This window comes from Amia ocellicauda, chromosome 23, assembly GCF_036373705.1.
Source record: "Amia ocellicauda isolate fAmiCal2 chromosome 23, fAmiCal2.hap1, whole genome shotgun sequence".
Classification (NCBI taxonomy): domain Eukaryota; kingdom Metazoa; phylum Chordata; class Actinopteri; order Amiiformes; family Amiidae; genus Amia; species Amia ocellicauda.
In genome coordinates this window covers 16,367,548-16,388,916 of record NC_089872.1, presented here as the reverse complement: position 1 = coordinate 16,388,916, position 21,369 = coordinate 16,367,548, and the positions used below count along the sequence as shown (strand labels likewise).

Genomic DNA, 21,369 nt, shown 5'->3' with positions numbered 1-21,369 from the left:
TTTTATCCACAGGGGCCAAAGTATAATTGTAAAGGTCGAAAAAACAAGAACCCTCTAACCCCGCACATACTTCACCTTGAAAACTAACAGCCTATTAGCTAGCGATGCTTTAAAACTGTTGCTTTGCTGTAATTGTATTCATTCATGTATTCATTTCTATGACACCTCTATCAGTGGGTTTAATAAGCCTCAGTCCAGAATGGCTCCTTGCATTAAACCCTCCGAGAACGTCATATACATCTTGCCGAGATGGGTAGACTTGAGGAGCTGTTGCACAGGCATGGCTTTGCCAGAGCGCATCTGCTGGACATGGGACACTGAATGAAGATCACAGAGCCTTCAACATCTGGAGTGATGTCTGCGATCACCTTGGACTCGGGCTGTGAGGATTGTTCACCTCTGCCACAGCAGCTGAACAGATCTGTTGAATCCCAGCCAGATCCGACCATTGATGGAGATGATGAATTGCTGAAGTACATCTGGAGGGAATATTTGCACCCGAAGCAGTACGAGTGGGTTCTTATTGCGGGCTACATTGTGGTGTTCTTCCTTTCTCTCATCGGAAACACGCTGGGTAAGTTCATAAAATGCCTACAGTTTATTTAAACCTTTACATTAAAGTAAGAAGTCTCCTGAAGATGGAAAAAACGGGTTTTCTTCTTTTCCCTTTTGCTTATGGGAGTACATTTGTCCCATGGTAATATATCAGACGGAGGATACTGCTGTCATTTTACTATCATTGTTTGAAATTCAAGTTTTAGTATTTTGTCCCTAGTCATGAGCTTTTCTTTATTTTTTAATACTGACGTTTTATTTATGATGTTGATTCAACTTACCAGTAAATCTAAATACATTTGTTTTATGTGTTTTTTTTTTTTTTGTTTACTAGGTGGCAGACAGATACAGACACTTGACATGTATCAATACATCTCCAAAAAATGTCAGGATTTCTGATGCATTTAGACATTTTAAAGAACTGTTTAAACGACAAGCTCAACCAATCTCCCATTGTATTTTATTTTTGCTTTAAGACGTGTGTTTTAAATGTCGAGAGGAAAAGTTACAAGCTAGCAGTTTCTATTTCAGGAAAAGGTGCTGATGTATTTGCTTGCAAACAGTGCTGTAGAAAATATAATGGGATTGGGAAGTGAATTTGAAAACAGACAATTTAAGACAAAACAATTAGGGTGATGACAAGAAAATGTGCATGAACAATTAATGAGCAGCAGAAGCAATCACAAGAAGTTATCTATGCAGATAATGTCTTAATTAGCTTCTGATATCACTTGGTAATACACATAATAATAATAATAATAATAATAATAATAATAATAATAATAATAATAATCACTATCAAAAAAGCTAATTTTACCAATTAAGATTCAAATCAAAATACTATCAGTCGTTTATTTGTATCTTTCTGTTTTATTTAGTTCCAGCTTGCAATATGGTCATTTCTCAGTGTTTCATGTCTGTGTGATTGGCTTTATATATATTATCCAGATGTAGAAAGTCTGAATCTGGGCTCTGTCCATACTGAACTGGGATTTCAAAATGGGCACTGAATCTCATTACTGGTTTGATGATTTTTATGATTGCCTGTTCTGCTGAAGGTTAATGAACACAGTGGGAAATGACGACCATAGTCCTCAGAATAGGGAAATATTTATTGTCCAGAATATGAAATTCTGCAGTGTATTTAGAGCTGTCCAAGTTTAAGGAGAACATTTAAAAAATATATATTATTGCAAATAGCAGTCTTGTAATGGAAGCTGCAGGGAGTCATTGTTGGCAAGGATGTGCTTTGAAATTTGACTGAAATGAAATTGGAAAAAATGACAAAACACATCATACAGGTACACTTTAATAAAAGCAGGGCAAGACTGTGGTAACTGCTTTTAAGTTATTACTTTTTCTGTAACATGCATTATGTAAGTTTGACATGCGAGGTTGGACATCAATTCCAACAGAGGACGGAAAGGTGGAAACTGTCATTCCCATGCACACATGCCATGATGTACTATATTGCTGTGTATAATTATTTTTGGCTAGGGTCTGGATTTTAAAGAAGTATATCATGACGAATAGATACATACATATCTCAGCTAAGACTCTCAATAAACAAATCATCCAACAGAAAACTGCAATGGTTATATTTGGATATATTTTATCAAATGGCATTTTAAAAGATCTCTATCTGATGATCATGGGCTCATGCATTAGTTGTTTTGTAACTAAAAATCCTAGTTGGAGTTAGAAGCCACACACAGTCTGCAAATCCCTAGTGAGTATTAATTTAAAAAGAAAGATGTAATTTAATTCAAGATGTTGACAAGGAGGATGCATTGAATATAACCTTCATTCTTAGTCTGTGTGTCGGGTTTTAGTCAACATGTCAACAGCCAAGGTCTGCCTGGGTGCTTACATGTAGAGTATATAGTCAATTTACATTCCATCACCTCATTATGTTGAGAAATGGATGACAATATGATTGCACATTTTTACCATTCTCACTGTACTTACTAGGCACATGGTTCAGATTACAAGGGCCCCTGGATGTTTCTTGTCTTGGTCTGTAAATTGCCAGTGTTCGATCTAGTAGGTACTGCTTTTAACCTTCATAATTAGGCCATTAATGTGAATCGCTGCAAGTTCGCAGACACAGCAGATTTTGTAAGTCACCATTTTTGTAGAGCTGGGACTGGAGTAGAATTGAATCATTGGTTCAATAAACCAACTACCAGCTCAAATGGAATTAAAACCAGAAGACACCCAAAAACACTGCTATAGACGTTATTCATTCACACCTTTCTTTTAATGGTCAGGAGAGACGCATAGCAAAGCAGTTTTATTGTTCCAAATTGATATCTAAAATGAGTAATTTATTGATTTGGTGAGTTCAATTTTGTTCTTGAGCTTTTCATCAAGCATGTTGACAATAGCAGTTAGGTCAATAATGGGCTGGATTAAATCTAAACTTTGACCCGCCTGCTAATAGCAAACTACAAAGCTGTACATCATAGCGCTTACATTTCTGATTAGAAGAAAGTGGCATCTATCTGAAAACTGAGTACAGTTCTGTAGTTTTCGATTAACGGATGGGTCAAAGTTTTGCTATGTAATGCTACAAGGGGTTTAAAGGGAATGAATCTGTTGCAAAGATGCTTGAACAAGGTTAAAATTGGATAGATGTGAGGAAAGCATACAAACCTTTAACTAAATTGAATTGCTCACTCAAGCATTTCACACTGACAGTTCATCTGAACCTATCCTGTACAGTATTGTTCTGTACTAAAAAGTTTCTTGTTTCTGGCCCCTCTACTAATCCTTAAATAATAATACTTTTCGGTCCGTTGATTAATAATATGACTGGGTCGCTGTTATCTCTATGCCTTAGACCTCCCACAGATTGTCTTTTATTTATTATTTATTGAATGACCTTAATATAAGATCTCTGCTTCATGTCTACTGTATCCCCTAAGGCTTCCCTTTGATGCCCATCTTAAAAAAAAAAAAACTCATTAAGTAAGTTACCTGTTCTATTTTTGCCTGGTGTTATTTCTACTAATTAAAGATAGGACCAATTTTCAGTGTGCACATTTCATGAATTGTATATTTTCTGTCAACAAGTCCCTTGGAACCTGATCTATGCAGAAATGCAGTTCATTATTTATAACAATCTGCTATGTAATGTTTCCACAGAAGTATTACTGTGGTTGCTTCATAGTTCTCCAACCATTTATTTTTGCATACACCGATCAGCCATAACATTATGACCACTGACAGGTGAAGTGAATGACACTGATAATCTCGTTATCATGGCACCTGTCAGTGGGTGGGATATATTAGGCAGCAAGTGAACATTTTGTCCTCAAAGTTGATGTGTTAGAAGCAGGAAAAATGGGCAAGCGTAAGGATCTGAGCGACTTTGACAAGGGCCACATTGTGATGGCTAGACGACTGGGTCAGAGCATCTCCAAAACTGCAGCTCTTGTGGGGTGTTCCCGGTCTGCAGTGGTCAGTACCTATCAAAAGTGCTCCAAGGAAGGAAAAGCGGTGAACCGGCGACAGGGTCATGGGCGGCCAAGGCTCACTGATGCACATGGGGAGCGAAGGTCCGATCCAACAGACGAGCTACTGTAGCTCAAATTGCTGAAAAAGTGAATGCTGGTTCTGATAGAAAGGTGTCAGAACACACAGTGCATCGCAGTTTGTTGCGTATGGGGCTGCGTAGCCGCAGACCAGTCAGGGTGCCCATGCTGACCCCTGTCCACTGCCGAAAGCACCTACAATGGGCACGTGAGCATCAGAACTGGACCACGGTGCAATGGAAGAAGGTGGCCTGGTCTGATGAATCACGAGTTCAAGGTGTTGACTTGGCCTCCAAATTCCCCAGATCTCAATCCAATTGAGCATCTGTGGGATGTGCTGGACAAACAAGTCCGATCCATGGAGGCCCCACCTCGCAACTTACAGGGCTTAAAGGATCTGCTGCTAACGTCTTGGTGCCAGATACCACAGCACACCTTCAGAGGTCTAGTGGAGTCCATGCCTCGACGGGTCAGGGCTGTTTTGGTGGCAAAAGGGGGACAATATTAGGCAGGTGGTCAAAATGTTATGGCTGATCGGTGTATATATATTTACATATTATATTATATTTACATATATTTTACATATATTACAAATATATTACTAATACTAAACATGAAATTCAAAGCAAGATACATGACACTGAAAAAGACTCACTGAGTTTAACTATCATGAAAGCACGACCTCCAAAACATGTCCAGTATTCACAAATACAAACCCACAACCATCAATCAGTTTTATATGCGTATATGTACTGTAGTAAACATTGTGTTAACTGACTGGCATCTCAAGGCATTTTTAGAACTAGTTTCTATTTTCAGAAGCAATCAAATACATTGAAATTGAATGTTGTTTAATTACAATACCCACCATGGAAACCAGATCTTTAGATGGTGGCAATACTCATGTATTGAATTGGATTACATAATGGCAGAGCCATTTATGAACGTGCGCGAAGTTTCTTTATTCATCACGTTTGGTTCAATCAACTAGACTTCTGTGAATGATGAACGATTGAATGCCTTGTATTGCTGAAAAAGACTTTAAAAAGTATTGTGCATGAATTGTTATCCCAGTCTTTGATCCTGGTGTTTCACATGTTTCATTGTGTAGCACTTATTATTGTGCTTTCCATATCTTACAGTTTAATATTGACAACTAGTATAGCACGGTATGTTCTTTACATCAGTGTAATGGAAAGGGAATTAATACATACAACATTGAAGAAAAACTATTGCAATTAGGTATGAATGCTTATTGTGGTATGGAAGTTCATTCTAAAGTTTGCATCACTGCACATTCGCCTTGAGCTAGAAACACCAAGAAGAGTTTATTGAAATACTGTATGAATAAAGCAAAATATTTACAGAAAAGGAGGTTTGTGAGTAAAACTACCCACATAAACCCTGAACAATGAGGAGTCTTTAATCATGTGTCTCTGCTGAAGGCAGAATGCTTAAGTAAAATAAAATATGTAAATCTTACCAACATTAAAAACCCTCCATACTGTAGCAGTGGTAAGACTGTATTCAAAGCTACTTTCTGAAGTATGTTTTTCTACATTATCCCATTTAACCATTTGCATTATACAATAGGCTAGTATTTCAGAATGGCTGATAAAACGGTTGACTTTGACTGTATTGCTGTATTATCTGCCTAACAAAACCACAATGTTTTCACCTAATATTGAAATGAGTAATTCCAAGTTGAACTGACTGGTGTGCACAAGGCTGTTACTAAAACTGGGTCAGCCAAGCACACCGACTAATGTATGAGTTGCATTGTGACAAAGCGGTTGATTAATGTCCTAATGTTTCCAATTTGTTTGCAGTTTGTTTTGCTGTGTGGAAGAACCACCACATGCGGACAGTAACAAACTATTTCATAGTGAACCTCTCGTTTGCCGATGTCCTGGTCACCATCACCTGTCTTCCTGCAAGTCTAGTGGTGGACATCACAGAAACGTGGTTCTTTGGTCAAACTCTTTGCAAAGTACTGCCTTACTTACAGGTGAGGATTCATGTTATTCAAAAGCAAACAGACAACTTTACTTACTTTTTCATCCACGTGAATATGTTCAGTTAAATACATATTGTTACTCATAAATGTCAGTCAAAACCTTGTAATATATGTGTTTGAAATGCCTGTATAGTTTTAGAAGAAGGGATGGCTTCACAGACTCAAACTACTCCATGTTATTTTGGGTAGAGTACTCCTAAACTTGTCCTACTCAAGTTCTGTGAAACCAGCCATCAATATTCTCTTTATGGTAATTTCATTCAGTCTGATATTTTCTTTATTTACTGTATAATTTGTGACATCCAATATGTGAGGTGCCAATAGGAATCAAGTAGTCAGGCCTTGAAGATGCTTCAGGAATCATTTATCCACGGTGCTGCCTGCCCCAGCGTGTGTGCTGATATACAATGCCCCAAGCCCCAATACCTGCTGTCCTGGCTCATATGAAGTTTTTCAAAATGTCACATTATATTTTAAGTAATGCCTTTAAGGAAATGTATAATTGAGTATCCCTGAATAACTATATATATATATATATATACAGACACACACACACACACACACACACACACACACACACACAAACACAATTGGGCTGTTAATTAAGAGTCCAGCTGTTTGACATATTTATTTTTTAGCTTCTGCTCTTGAATTACAGAATTAGATAGCTTACTTCCCTAAGATATAAAATAATGTTTATTTTGTGGATTTTGGTGACTTTCAGAACTAGTTGGCTTTTCCACATTGATTGGATACAGATAATGTGCTGTAGCTTATTTGTCTTATTTCTCCAGGAATGATGTTCAGAGGAACTTTATCTTAATATTATTAGTTGGGTTATGCTCACATTTTGAAAATGTATAATTATAGAGCATGCTTACAATCTTTTAATTATGATTACCTATCTCATCAGCATGGCTCACTATCTCATAATTACATCTCTATATACTGTGTATCATAATCTCTAAAGATTGGATAGCAACTCAAGAGACCTCAGAGCAATAGTTAGATTTTGTACTGAAAATAAGTTGAAGTATATTATTCCACATCTGGAATCTACCCTCTACATGGTTAATACTATTTTCCTAATGAATTAAGACAAATGCTTCCTGTTATGTGTTGCTGGTCTTTCAGTAAATAACCTGAACCTATTGCTCTTCCCCCCCTATTTGTTATGTCTCAGACAATATCAGTCTCTGTGTCTGTACTCACTTTGAGCTGCATTGCCCTGGACAGATGGTACGCCATTTGCCATCCTCTGATGTTCAAAAGCACTGCAAAACGGGCCAGGAAGAGCATTGTTATCATATGGATTGTCTCCTGTGTAATAATGATTCCTCAGGCCATTGTGATGGAGTGTAGCAGCATGGTCCCCGAACTGACAAACAAAACCAGTTTATTCACAGTCTGTGATGAGAACTGGGGAGGTACGTTTCTGTCTGCATACAATATTCATAGCCAGATAAAAGAGTGAGAACAATACCCACCATTGATCCACATCAATAATACAAGTTACTGGAACTGTGGCATCAAGTGAAGTGTTTTATGCTACTACTAGTGCTGTTGTATACATTTTTTTTAATGTTGTGTATATATGTACATTTATATACAGCCTTTGATAATTATTTGCAAAAGTAGCAGGGTGTAGTTTCCTATTGTGTGTCAGAATACAATGCACACATCTTAACTTTGGCCCAGTTATAGGTCTATTTGCACTCAGAGAGGTGTGTTGACACACAGAGTGGTCATCATTCTGGTTGTCCTCGGGGTCCTGGTGATCTTCAACATGAATTATACCATCCTGTTTTCATTTTAACTGCATGAGATTGTAGACTGAAGTGTTGACAAGCAACTCACTTTGATCAAATGGCCTTTCCCTTGTATGTGGATATAATTATTGTGGTTTGTCTTGAGAAAACAATTACTGACTTCTGGAGAACTGTATTCTTAGCCTTAGTTGTTTATCCTGTTGAGTAGATAGTGTTATTTGTTTCTTTTAAACAGGTTTTTCGAGATGTATGTATATGTGTGCCTGTGTAAGCATTCGTTACTGTTAAACATAGAATATGGACATTTGAGTAGTCCCAGAGTAGCAAGAGAAGATGGCATGTATGTAGATTGGAAAAAAATACATGTTCTGCATTATTTTGTTAATTTATGTTTATTTTTCCACACAGCGGAAATCTACCCCAAAGTGTACCACTTGTGTTTTTTCATTGTCACTTACTTGGCACCATTATGTCTCATGGTGCTGGCCTACATTCAGATATTTCACAAGCTATGGTGTCGGCAGGTAATTATCTTTCTCATAATAAAAATGATGAGGGAACTTGACAACTGAGATTAACTGCAAAACTCTATAAGGAATAGAGAAGGCCTTAAAGTGCCAAAATCGTGCTTTTTTAATTCTGTAGTGTGGTCACCAATAGACTTGAAATGAGAAAGCCTAGGAAGACCACAAAGCAAATGTGACGCATTTTTTTTATCTTTACCCGTCATTGATTGAAATGCATGCAGACCAGGCAAACCTGTTGCTTAGGCCCTTTAACTGAGATCATATGAATTATATTAATGTTTTCTAGTTTGCTTAACTGTACTGTATTTGCTAGATTCCTGGAACATCTTCGGTCGTTCAAAGGAAGTGGAGATCTTTGCAATGCTCGTCGCAACCTTCAGCGCCTGGGGCGTCTGTCAGAATTAAAACGAACGCAGTAGCAGCAGAGATCAAACAAATCCGAGCCAGGCGAAAAACTGCAAGAATGTTAATGGTGGTCCTGTTTGTGTTTGCTTTGTGCTATCTGCCGATCAGCATACTCAACATCCTCAAGAGGTAAAAATGATTACAATTAAACAGAACTGTTCCCAGAACAACAAAACAAGTTGAAATTGCTTAGATTACTTATAGTAGCAAAGCATAAAAATAGAGGGTCATACTTATTTCTTTTGTATGAAATACCACTATCATGATAGAGAACACTGCTGAACAACTTAATGATTAATTCCTTGACTATTTGTTCATGTACGTATATAAATCAGAATTAATGTTGTGTTTTTCTCTTTTCTATTTCAGAGTTATTGGAACATTTGACAATACAAATAACAGAGAGACTGTGTACGCCTGGTTTACATTCTCTCACTGGTTAATATACGCCAACAGTGCTGCAAATCCTATTATTTATAACTTCCTTAGTGGTAAGTTTATGTTAAGCATATTATACTTAAAAGAAAACGAGAAGTTATCTTTTAAGCAATATCCCCATCTTCTGGGGAGAGTGCAGCATTACCAATAAGCCATTCACATAAACTGCAGTGTTTCATTTCAGTCATTTGTGCAGTGGTTCTTTGATAAGGAGAACCATTCATGTAATTTTTTGAATATGTATTTACTTCCCATCTTACACAAAGTATTTACATATTAGCACTTTGCCCAACCAAGAGACTAAGCAGGATTCAGATATAACACGATGGATCATATACAAATTATCTGAGAAGTTTTGCATTAAATCAATGGATACAAAGAAAGCAAAAAAGTAAGGAAACCAAGATACTCTTATTCATTATATCTGCAACAATGCTACATCAACAATCCAACTCCACCTAGACACTGAGAAGATCAAGATTTGCAAAGGAGTACATCAAGAGACCAAAACTCTTCACAGCAACTCTTGAAGATGTGTTCAAGACTTTGGACTGGGAAGAAAAGGGAATCAAGTTAAACTGAGTTTATTTGAATAACTTACAATTTGCCGATGCCATCGTCATATTTGCAAAAACACCCAAAAACCCTCAAAAACTGCACTTAAAATAAACCTGCGCAAAAGCAAAGTCATATTCAGTAGCTTTGTTAAATCTAAGGAATTTAAAGTAGATCAACTGGCTGCCACTCGAAGAGTTCAAAAGTTACGTCTACATTGGAAAACTAATCTGCGTAGACTGACATATTATGGAAGAAATAAAAAAAAGGGTGAAAATGGGAGTGCAAAAAGAAACTGCGAATGACACAAAGACGCATGGAAAAATGTATGCTTGGAATAACAAGAAGAGATCCGAGAACAAACAAAAATATATGACATCACTGAAAGAGTGAAAATGTTCAAATGGAAATGGGCCGGAAACATTTCGAGAAGAAGAACAAGAAGAACAGGGCAAAGATGGACCAAGGAAGATATTGAATGGATCCCAGGAAATGAAGAAAGACCTATAAGATGACCACATAAAAGATAGGAAGATTAAATAAGAAATTTTGCAGGCGTGACATGGGAAAGGGAAAATGTATATTGATGCAGTGGAAACATCTTGGGGAGGCCTTCATGCAGCAGTGGATCAATATAGGCTGATGATGATATATTTATAAATATATATTTTTTGTCTTATATAGTCTTCTCTATATATTGTCTTATGCATACATGTGTCAAAATTGCCATTCGAGTTGGTGATGGGTTAAATTTTATTAAAGAGGAATATTTTATATTTAAAGTCAAGTTCCTCTCCAATAAAAAATCATTCCCATCTGATGTCTGCTTTTAGTTTTGAGTTTTGAATCGGTCTTAGATGCTGCAGTCTTTGGTGTTTATGTCAGCCAATAGTATAACTGTTTGGAGTGAAGTGCTTTCTTGGGTAATGATATACATCAGAGGGTGGATTACAGCAAGTTTTCTTTTCCCTTAGGAACTTGGAAGGTGTGATTCAGACTGGTATACAAAGAAGGGTTCTGTGTTTGAAGGCTTGCCAGTTTTAAAAGTGTTCATTGAAGTCGGCTATTTGTGCCCTCTTTTTCTTAAAATCAAAAATCAAGTAAAATCAATTTGATTAAATACCATGGATTCCAGATCAGTCTATTCAGTCTTGATCTCTTCGAATACTAATCACATTTTATACACATGAAAGCCAGTAAAACAGCAGCTAAACAAATGAGTTGCTGGATTAAATAATATAAAGTAAAAAATATATGGATCAAATTGTGGTGCTCTTACAGATCTTGTGCTGTTTTTGTCGCACTGACTACACTGATTGCACATAAAACTGTAATCAGTCATGGAGATTACTGTCATTTCATCTAACAATATGTTTATATTTTTTGGAAAATGGTGTGATTGTTGTCTGGTAGTGAAGAACAGTTCTGCACGGTGCTCTGATCTTGTGCCAAATTGAGTATAATTTCTGTATTGTTTGCTTGTTTGTTTGTTGTCTAATTTTTGCTTTTCCTCACTACTTTGATCTTTTATTTAGGCAAGTTCAGAGAGGAATTCAAAGCAGCATTTTCTTGCTGCTGTTGTGGAATGAGTCACCGCAAGGAGGAACATCAGATCAGAGGAAGAACGAGTACTGATAGTCGTAAATCCCTGACCACGCAGATGAGCCATTTTGATAACGTGTCCAGGATTTCAGACCACGTCGTCCTGTCCAGTATGGGAACGCTGAGGGACGCCGATGGAGAAAAAACTAAATGGTAGCAAAGAAATTTGTAGAATGTAAGAAATACACCTTTGCTGCTCTAAATGACGATGAATGTAGAAATATCAGTATGTCAGCCAAATATATACTAAGTATATGGCAAAAGGAAATATAACTATTCAACATGCAGTGTCAGAAGATGTTGTCCATGCCATTCTTATGATTTAACCTCCTATTTAATACACAGCTGATTGTAGGAGGGTGTTTAGGTCTATGAAGTTGCATTACTAGGGGGGACGGACGGCCACTCCCGATCAGAATTTTCTTTATCTTGGAAATATAGGTCTGGTTGTGGGGTTGCGGTTGGTGACAGTTCCCCCGCACACATTTTTGTGTGGCAGTGAAAAAACACATGGAGTTCTTTTTCGTGGATTAATGATTGAGTCTCATTTTCTGGATTAATGAAGTCTCGTCAGCATGATTCCTTCAGCTATGGGTTACAATTGTCATTCCTGTTTAATGGTAACACCCCTGACCAAGGAAAACTTTCAGCATGACCTCTCAACACACAGCATGCATGACCCCCTCACAGGAAAGAGAATGAAGAAATCAAGAACTGATGACAATTGCCAAATCAACATTTGATCATAAAATGCTTTTTTGATGGAGTTTACTAGTCACAAATGCTTACACAGGAGTTTTTGTTTTTACCTTGTTGGTTTCAGATCTTATCTGTACTTAATGACATGCAGAATGCTTTGATTTATTCAATGTAATATGTTTCACTAGACCAGTGGTTCTCAACCCTGGTCCTGGAGGAACACCTACCCTGCTGGTTTTTGTTCCAACTGCGCTCTCAATTACTTAATTGAACCCTTTATTGTAACCCTTTAAGTAATTTGATTACATTTGAATCTTTAAATTGTTTAACTGATAAAAAAGTTGGTTCCTTAATAATATAATTCTCTACTTAACTTAAAACCCCTACTGTTAAAAATAGTTAAAAGGCTCTGATTTAGGAAATTATTAGTTCAATTAAGGGTTCAATTAAGTAATTGAGAGTTCGGTTGGAACAAAAACCAGCAGGGTAGGTGTTCCTCCAGGACCAGGATTGAGAACCACTGCACTACTCCAAAAAACATTTATAATCTAAAATTAGATTATGAACCTTTCACAATCATTAATTTTCAATTATTTAATGTCTGCTCTTAATATTTAGTGTATTCTTGTGATTTAAATTCTTAAGAACTGTTGTTATTCTCTGTGTGTTTTGTTTAATATTTTTTCTTTACATATAATTTATACAATGCATGTTATGTGTATGCTGTTTACACATTGACTGTAATTGTTTAAAATTCTGTGCAATAAAGTACAATAAATCTGTTGGAAATGTTGTAGTAAAATATTTAGTAAGCCAGCAAAGTATTGATCCATTTGTATGTTATCTAAGTTATTTTGACTCTGTAAACTAATGTATTTCAAACAATCCATTATGCTACTAATGTTTCTATACTTTTTTAAAAATTGTAATAATAGGGTTTCTATTCAGGAAGGCTTTCCGCTTCATGATTACCAGAATGATATATGCCTACAGTACCATAAAGTAAAAACACTTTACCACCATAAAACAGTAATTAAGTAGATCCCCACCCTTTCTCTTTAATACATTTTATTTTATACTACATGTTTTCTCGTGCAGTAACTTTTCTATACAAACCAATAACCTTGTTATTTGATATATACTTAATTGATTGCATTATATATGAATTATCTTACCATATACAGTATGTTATCTGTGGTATCTACACCTTCGCTCATCCTCGAATAGTGCATAACGTGTCCTTTTAAACATGCATTTGTTTCTTGATGTATTTATGTTTTTGTCATTTTTGTAATAATGGCTGCCAATGTCAAAATATCAAATGAATGTGCAGGAAATAATATCTTACCTACGTGAATTGATACAAAAATATGTGTATTGACTTATTGAGAAGTAGTGCAATGCTGACCACACAGCCGCGTTGCGTTTCCCTGACGTCACTGCTGGCGGTGGGAGCTGTCCGCTGAGGGGTCCTGAAGTGAGGAGCTGCCAGAGGTGGGTCTGCGCAGCGCAACATGAGAGCCTTTCTGCTGCTGGGTGAGTGCATCCAATTTTCTTTCTTTCTTTCTTTCTTTCTTTCTCTCACTTAAATTCAGGGCAATTGTACATGAATCAGTTTGGCGTGACAAACTTGCATACGCTGTCAGAAAACTGCACATTTATTGAGGAATATAATTGTGTCTCCTCTTCCTCTTCCTCTTCTTCTCCAATTGTTTGTTGTTGTTGTATTTATTTGTAACTATATTATGTTGTTCTTTTAATGCTTATTCTTGTCAAGGTACAACCTGTGTCCTGTATTATTTATGTTACCTTTATTCATTTGCGCTAAATGCATTTGCCAATACTTGTCTAAATGTGTCGTGCCAATTAAGCTTTTGAACTGAATTGGACATCAAGTTATACATGTGATAATACACGCTTAGTGTATTGTGTACCGTATGTTGACAACTGCATTGACAACAACGAGCTTTTTATGTGTGGATGAAGACAATCAGAGTCTGTATGATATAATCTTTGGAAAAGTTTGAAATACGTGTCAGTAGTTCCGATATTGATTGAACTGGGCTATTTTAAGCAAGTTTCCATAAATAAATCTGAAGTGTAAGCCTAATCGTCTTTAAAAAAAAAAAAAAAAATACAAATACTGTCCATGGTATGACGTGACTAAGTGAGTTGTGTCTATGTGTTTGGTTAAAGTAATTGGGGAGAGAAAGCTGTCACAAACAGCTGCTTCACATCTCTTGCTCTGTTTATTTTGTTAAACCATATTTAGTGAGTGCTCTGTAAAACAATAAGCCACAATAAGATCAAAGGTAAGAGAGGGAAGTGTGTTTTTAACAGCACATGGTTAAGATAAGGCATTCGGCCTTTTAGTTGAATTCAGCCCATAGAAACAGCTTACTATCTCTAAACCAACAATAGTGTGTTTACTGACGGTAAGAGCACATAAAATGATTAAAGCAGCGAAGTAGACATGACACAGTTTCCCAGAAGAAGGAGTGCAAACAGAAACATCTAAACCCACACACCTTATTTTATTCTTCCAATGATACAAGTAATTTATTTTTCTCGTTACCATTCCATATCCATGACATTTTCAATTACAACTTTAACAAAATAAGCAGATATGCTGGATGAATACTGCTTCTGTTAGATTATTGCTCAAGAAGATTTGCTATTGACACAAATTACAGTTGCAGTAGCTCATACGCGTACTCATAACTTGTTGCAAAGTTTAAAGTGAACCCGAAACTGCAGCCAACTGTTGGACCATGCTGAGTGACCATGATCAAAATGAGATTGTGGCTTATAATATGTTGGCATGAAATGATGATGACTATTTATTAACGTATGTTATTCTATTTCTTAGTAGTGCTTTCTTACCAGATGATGAGCACAATTTCTGCCACTGACTGTACAACTGTGAAGGAAAAGTGTACTTCTGATTCGAGTATGTGCAGAAGTGCATGGAACTTACTTAAAAATGTCTGCAACGTGACAGGTAACTTTTTTCTTTTAAATGCAAATACACTCTATATATATCATCATCATCATAACCCTATATTGATCCACTGCTGGGTGAAGGCCTCCCCAAGATGTCTCCACTTATATATATTGCACACTTTAATATACCCTTGCCTTGGCTATGGTTTAATTCAATAACTTTAACTCTTCCATTAGATCAAAAAGCAATATGAGATGAAATGTATCGAATTATGATGTACCTCCATAAAATAAGGCAGAAAGCATAATAGGCGACCTGTTGCTACAACTCTGAATACCATTGACGTGGAGGAGGAAAATCAGTTTAGTTTCTCATGTTCTGTAACAAGGTGACATGATGATTGATTTACACTGTGGATAAATGACGCACTTTCCTTATAATAGGACTATAATGTCAGCAAGGAGGCTGAGGCTAATTCATGACATTTTCCTTTATTGAAGAAAATAAGACGTTCATTTTTTTTTCAGAAGAGTAAAATATTGGTGTCAGCTAAGGGTCTTTTAATGCTTTGTGAAATAAATGCAGTCTCTGGTACAGCTTTTTTAAACTATATGTATTTTGGAAACTTGCAAATATATATTTTGTGCCATGGAATACATTTTCTGTAAAATGTCTAGGATTGTTGATTGAATGCCCCTTTTGTGTCACAATCAAAATGGTAATTTGATATCTATTGTGTTTGTAAGTGATATATCCTGGCTTTGTGGCTTTGATGCTAACTAGGGGAGAGGAATTACCTTTAATTAAGTTTTATCAGTAGGTTCAAAGGCAAGTTCTACACTACACCGCACTTACCATAGATAATTGATGCTTTAGTCTCTTATTCTTTTTAAATTGAGACCTCATAATTATTTCTTATTGCGGCAACAGATAGAATATGAGTCTGTTTGAGTGACTTCATCTTCTGATTGAATTGCATCAAGGGATTTGAGATTGAAGTCTAGAAGCCAAAGGTCCTAGAAATATCTTGATGTTCTAAAAACAGACAAGTTTTAAGGACACTACTTGTATTGTAATTGTAGCCCTGTCCATAACCTTTACCCTTACTCTAAACGTTACACTTCTGTGTGCTTTTATCGCATTTGTAACACGTACCCCCTCCAATCTTCCCTTGGAGACTAGAATTGTGGTTGGGAATAGAACAATGTGATTGCGCATTAATTGGTAAGAAAATAAATCACAGACGTCCTTTGTTGTATGCTACATTTAATATTATTTTATTTTCTGATGTTTCTTCTAACAGAGAGTTCATGTTCCATTCAGAATTATGTATAATGTTATGGAATCGGTCACACATTTTTAAATTCTTAAAATATAAGCTTAACAAATAAAGGACTAACTAATACATTTTCTGTGTGTGTTGAACCAGGTGAAAGCTGCAAAGTAAATGAATCCCATGACTGTAATATGACCATTCAGTACATGATGGACAGTCACCAAGAACTTAAAGGTTGTTTGTGCACAAATGATGATTCCTGCAATATTCTGAAAATGATTGCACCACACTGTATTAAAAAAACAGGTAAACTAAATTAATCATTGTTAAGATTCCAACCAAAAGCCACTTTAATACAGAGGTATTTTAATCTGAACTGTTACAGATAAAATGTATTAAATGAAATCTAATCACCAGTTTAGACCCAATTGTGGGTTTTCAGTTCATGTTTTTCAGCAGAGTAGACACTTAGAGGAAACAAGCAACTGACGCATTTGACACATTGGCATCAAACTGTAAATCTATTCACATCTTGCACCTCTCATTAGAAAACGAATGTCAAGTAGTGAGTTTTGAATGTATGATTGGGGGATGGGTTCAAACTGGTTACAGGTTTTTAGGTGTTCACAGAATCATGTCCTGTTGGAGCTTCTTCAGTACACAAAACAGAACTGTAACTTTATCTCTATGTTTTAAGTCTTAAAAGTTATCTTATGTGTGCATGCATGTTTATATTTCTTGCAGATATCCAAGGAAGTGCTCCAACACCAAGCCGCCACACACAGCATGACTGGCCAGGAAAGCTGCATGCTGTTAAAGCCACCACGACCACCGCCAAAAGTTGCTTAGCTGCTCTACAGCACTGTCAGGAGTCACGGCACTGCTCCTCCCTCTACAATGGCCTGAAGGATGTGTGCAGCACAGACAATGGCCAGTGCGACACACCGGACATTCGCCACGCGTGTCTTTCAACATGGAGACAGCTACAGAGCACAGCGCTGGGGGACTGCAGCTGCGCAAAACGAGGAAGGAAAAAGTGCTTGAAAATATGGAGCACTCTCTACAATAACTCCTGCATACAAAATGCCCAGAGGTCTGTGGGATCATCAGACACAGAGAGTGACAATACATCTCAGGAACAACACAATTGTATGTGTAAGGTTCCAAATTAGTATATTTAACATTGAAATGAACTTAGAAGGAAACCTTAGTTTGACCTTAGAAGATTGATTCAAGCACATCATCAAGCCGTTTCTTGATCTTGTTGGATTGGCTTCCTCAGTATGTTTTTGTAGTCTGTTCCATAACCTCACAATCTTTTGTAAAGAAGCACCACTTGTTCTCAACCTAGATTTTACTTGCCTCCTCTGGGACAGATTTACAATAAATTGAATTTCAGACCACTAAGCATTTGGAAGAAAATATTCCTTTTTGGTTTTGTTTTCCTCTTATAGTTCAACCGGAAAAGGACCCCACAGGCTTATGGGAATTAAGTGCCCTTGCAAAATACGGTAATCTTGCAATACTCATCACTTTTTAAAACATGAATCTTAAAAACATGTGATAAGGTATCTGAGAATGTAAACTGTAACTGTCAATATTGAAAGACATGACAAAAATGTAGCACTCCCCGAAGTTAATATGGATTGAATAATCAAAATAAAAGAATCAAACTAAAGCAGATTATAAATATCGGAACAGTATAATTTCACTGAAGTTTTTTGCAAATCTGTGTTGTCCCTGAAAGCCACGTGAAAATATTCATTTCAATATTGATTTTAAAGTGATTTATGTCTCCTCTAGAGCACAGAAGCTCGAGATCCTGTTCGGACGTGGCAAAGCTCTGCCTAGAAGACGAAATATGCAACAGAGAGTTGGTGCCCCATGTAAAAGCATGCTCTGAGAGTCTGAATCAGTGTAATGTCTCTCAGTGCCAAAGAGCAGTACAGCTGTTCTACGACAGTTTACCGAGCAATGTCGCGGAGATCCTAGTTTTCTGTGACTGCAGCCCTTCAGATGACAAATGCTTACAAGTACAGGGTCTCCTTCACAGCCAATTCTGCTCTGGACAACTGAGTCACACTCCAACGTGCCTGGAAGTGTTTGACATATGCATAGAAGATATCTTTTGCAGGTTGGTTATAAAGCTTATTAGTTATATATACAGAATGTGAAGTGTATGATGGGGGGCTTTATATTCAGATTTGTCTTAAATATGTAAGATAATTAAGACTGATCTAAAATATTAAAGTTCTGTAATTAATTGTTGGTCATAAACATTGGCATTGACTGAGATTTGTGTTATAATTCCCAGGCACAGATACAAGACTTTCCAGGATAAATGTTGGGGAGCTGGCAAACTGATCTGTGACGGTCATATGGGCGATGACTGTTCCAGTTATCTTGACGAACACTTGATGTTCAGTGGAGAGGATGCGTGCAAAGCAGCCTTCACGGGCACAATGGGAACAATCCTTCAACACCCCTGTACTTGTTATGGATTAGAAAACGCAGAGGAATTAAAATGCAAACAGCTTCATAATGTGTTACACAACAGATCGCACTTTGGTAAGAATAAAATCAAACATCTTATCATATGCTGAGAGATCCTAGCTCTTTTCCCAACAAAAGCCAGGGTGAACCATACTGAGAAAAACAGTTACAGTTACATTTCCACAATAGTAGATGATTGAAGTATAACCATGCGTGTAATTATATGTCACAAAAACTCAATTTTTTGCTTCTTTACACAAGTTAATTTAAGCTTGTTATTTTAATTTAAAGTTTCTCATCTACGAAGAGAAAGTATTCCACTACACAGCGGTTCTCTGGAGAGGGAGTCTACCGAGATGAGTTTAAATTCTTTCTTTAATGGTAAGTGTGATTCTTATTTTTACTTCGTTGTGTGTCTTTCCCCTGTACAGTTGTTATATACTATTTGCTAATCTATTTTCAAAGGCCTGGATACATCTGGTTCCACTTAATGTTTTCTAAAGTATTTATCTTACTGTAAAAATATATATTTATATGTATGTGTGTGTATATTTACATAGGATTTGAATGTTTGTTTTTCAGGTCCAGTTGTCTTAATTTGTATATACATAATAGTGATTGTACTGATGACTGGAGTTACCCTGTTGATTTTGCACAAAACAAGGTATGTCTGGGGTATGTTTTCTGACAGCATATTGAGAGTATGCTTTTCAACACTGAGTAAATAGACTTCATCGATTGACAACCTTTTAGCTGAGATTATGACAAGCAGAATAAAATAGGGCACTTATGTTTCATAACTAACAGCAAGTCATGTTTCGCTTTCGATGACCTTTCTTTTAGAGTCTGACAGCTCCACAAATCTATCTGTGATGTGTTCGCAGTCTCCGTCATGTACAATTTGCTCTCCAGGTTGCAAAACATAGACAAACAATTTTACTGTGCAATGTCTTTGCATACGAGCTTATTTACACACACAGACTTAAATATATACATGTGTGTTTGCGTCTGTGTGTCGAAAATGAATATGAGATATAAGAAAGTGAAAATCTGAATATTGTTATTGTATACCTATGCAAATCTTGTAATTAAATCCACATTTATCACACACTGCATTTATTATTTTTGCTATTTATCAGATGTTTTTAGATGAGTAGGGATGTTCTATTTACTTACATATTATTTACTTACCTTTACTTGAATGTACTCCTCCTTATAGAATCTGCAGAACAGCCGAAAGACCCAGATACCTTCCATCTGCTGATACGGATTTTACCTATATATGAACACAGATACATGCATACAAGTGTATGCATGCTTGTTTGTTGTACAACTACCCCATGTATTACATTTTTGTTTGTTTTATTCTGTCATATCACATTCACTCATAGTACATACACACAAGTGTGAGTTTGTGTGGTGTACTTTTATTGTTAACTTTAAACAAAGTTTTAAGACTGATATTTGTTGTGGTTTACCCACGTGTAAACATTTAAAAATATCTTCAGACCCTTCATTTTTATATCTGTTTTCGTAAATGTTGCACAATGTGAGCCATTAATAATATATATTAATAATGATTGCTTCTTTCCAATTTAAGTAATTACATTTTCTTTTAGTATGGAGTATCTACACAAGAAACAAAACAATACGTAACAAAATAAAGCAAAGAAACAAGGAAACATGATGTGTACAGCTATATGCAATGATAATGCACTGTATTGATTTAATTATATAGCTATGTTATTAGAAACATAAATACTTCCATGCATATTTCTGTATTTCTAAAGAAAGGGTATATCTTACTTGTTTTGCCATTCATTCCACATTTGTAATACTTTAGTTACTTATTTAATTCTATGCTCATCTTAAATGCTCCAGATTTTGTTGCAATTATGTCTTACATTTAGGATAATAGAGACATATAGAGATGAGAGAAACATTACTTTTATGTTCCATTCAATTATTAAAACTACATTGTGATTTTATAATCTACTTCCTGTACTTTCATTTATTTTAAGCACGTACACATGCAATGAATGGCAGCTTACCAGGTAACAGGTAATAGTATTCTCATTAATGTGAAATAGTAATACAAAATGGCCTAAAATATTCCAGAAAATCCTTCTAAAAATATGATTTGTAGCATAATTATTATGTATTATTATTTATTTATTGGCAGACGCTCTTATCCAGGGCAACTTACAAAACATAAACAAAACATAATTCATAATAGTAGTGGTATTAACTGAATTATGTGGAAAGCCAAATGATCATTTAGAGAGATATTTAATTCATTTAAAGAGATCTTCAAATATTTTGAGATATCTCTAAATCATTTAGTGATAGAACATTTAAAAATATCTTGAAATGCATTTATGCTCTGTTTGATGTGATCTGACATTTATTTACTGCCCCCCAGGTTAATAAATCAGTAGTTTAATATAAAATTACAGTGAAAATATTATGGATGTTTCCCATTACACCTAGTGAAACTCTCACAAATCTAGTTGCTTTGATATTTGACAAGTTAAGAGTATTGTGTTTCTAAGG

General features: G+C 36.0%; 2 protein-coding genes across 2 annotated transcripts; both read left to right on the top strand.

The window, feature by feature from the left end:
- The first annotated feature begins 176 nt into the window (after positions 1-176).
- On the top strand, positions 177-12,558 carry hcrtr2 (hypocretin (orexin) receptor 2). Its single transcript, XM_066696668.1, has 7 exons — positions 177-574; positions 5,921-6,099; positions 7,292-7,535; positions 8,286-8,401; positions 8,718-8,938; positions 9,179-9,300; positions 11,338-12,558. The coding sequence occupies exons 1-7, from the start codon at positions 322-324 to the stop codon at positions 11,559-11,561; spliced, it is 1,359 nt and encodes a 452-aa protein (XP_066552765.1). The 5' UTR covers positions 177-321; the 3' UTR covers positions 11,562-12,558.
- Positions 12,559-13,617: 1,059 nt separating this feature from the next.
- gfral (GDNF family receptor alpha like) lies at positions 13,618-19,742 on the top strand. Its single transcript, XM_066696779.1, has 6 exons — positions 13,618-13,639; positions 17,068-17,472; positions 17,778-17,834; positions 18,127-18,457; positions 18,638-18,891; positions 19,729-19,742. Exons 1-6 carry the CDS (start codon positions 13,618-13,620, stop codon positions 19,740-19,742), a joined length of 1,083 nt encoding a protein of 360 aa, XP_066552876.1.
- The last annotated feature ends 1,627 nt before the right edge of the window (positions 19,743-21,369 follow it).

What these genes read in the sequence shown, in the direction of transcription:
- hcrtr2 (XM_066696668.1), top strand. Translation starts at nt 322, where the DNA reads ATGAAGATCACAGAGCCTTCAACATCTGGAGTGATGTCTGCGATCACC. An exon ending in TCTCATCGGAAACACGCTGG is followed by an intron (nt 575 to 5,920) that starts GTAAGTTCATAA and finishes ATTTGTTTGCAG; the next exon opens with TTTGTTTTGCTGTGTGGAAG. An exon ending in TATTTATAACTTCCTTAGTG is followed by an intron (nt 9,301 to 11,337) that starts GTAAGTTTATGT and finishes TCTTTTATTTAG; the next exon opens with GCAAGTTCAGAGAGGAATTC.
- gfral (XM_066696779.1), top strand. Translation starts at nt 13,618, where the DNA reads ATGAGAGCCTTTCTGCTGCTGG. An exon ending in GAGAGCCTTTCTGCTGCTGG is followed by an intron (nt 13,640 to 17,067) that starts GTGAGTGCATCC and finishes TATTTCTTGCAG; the next exon opens with ATATCCAAGGAAGTGCTCCA. An exon ending in ATCTCAGGAACAACACAATT is followed by an intron (nt 17,473 to 17,777) that starts GTATGTGTAAGG and finishes TTCCTCTTATAG; the next exon opens with TTCAACCGGAAAAGGACCCC.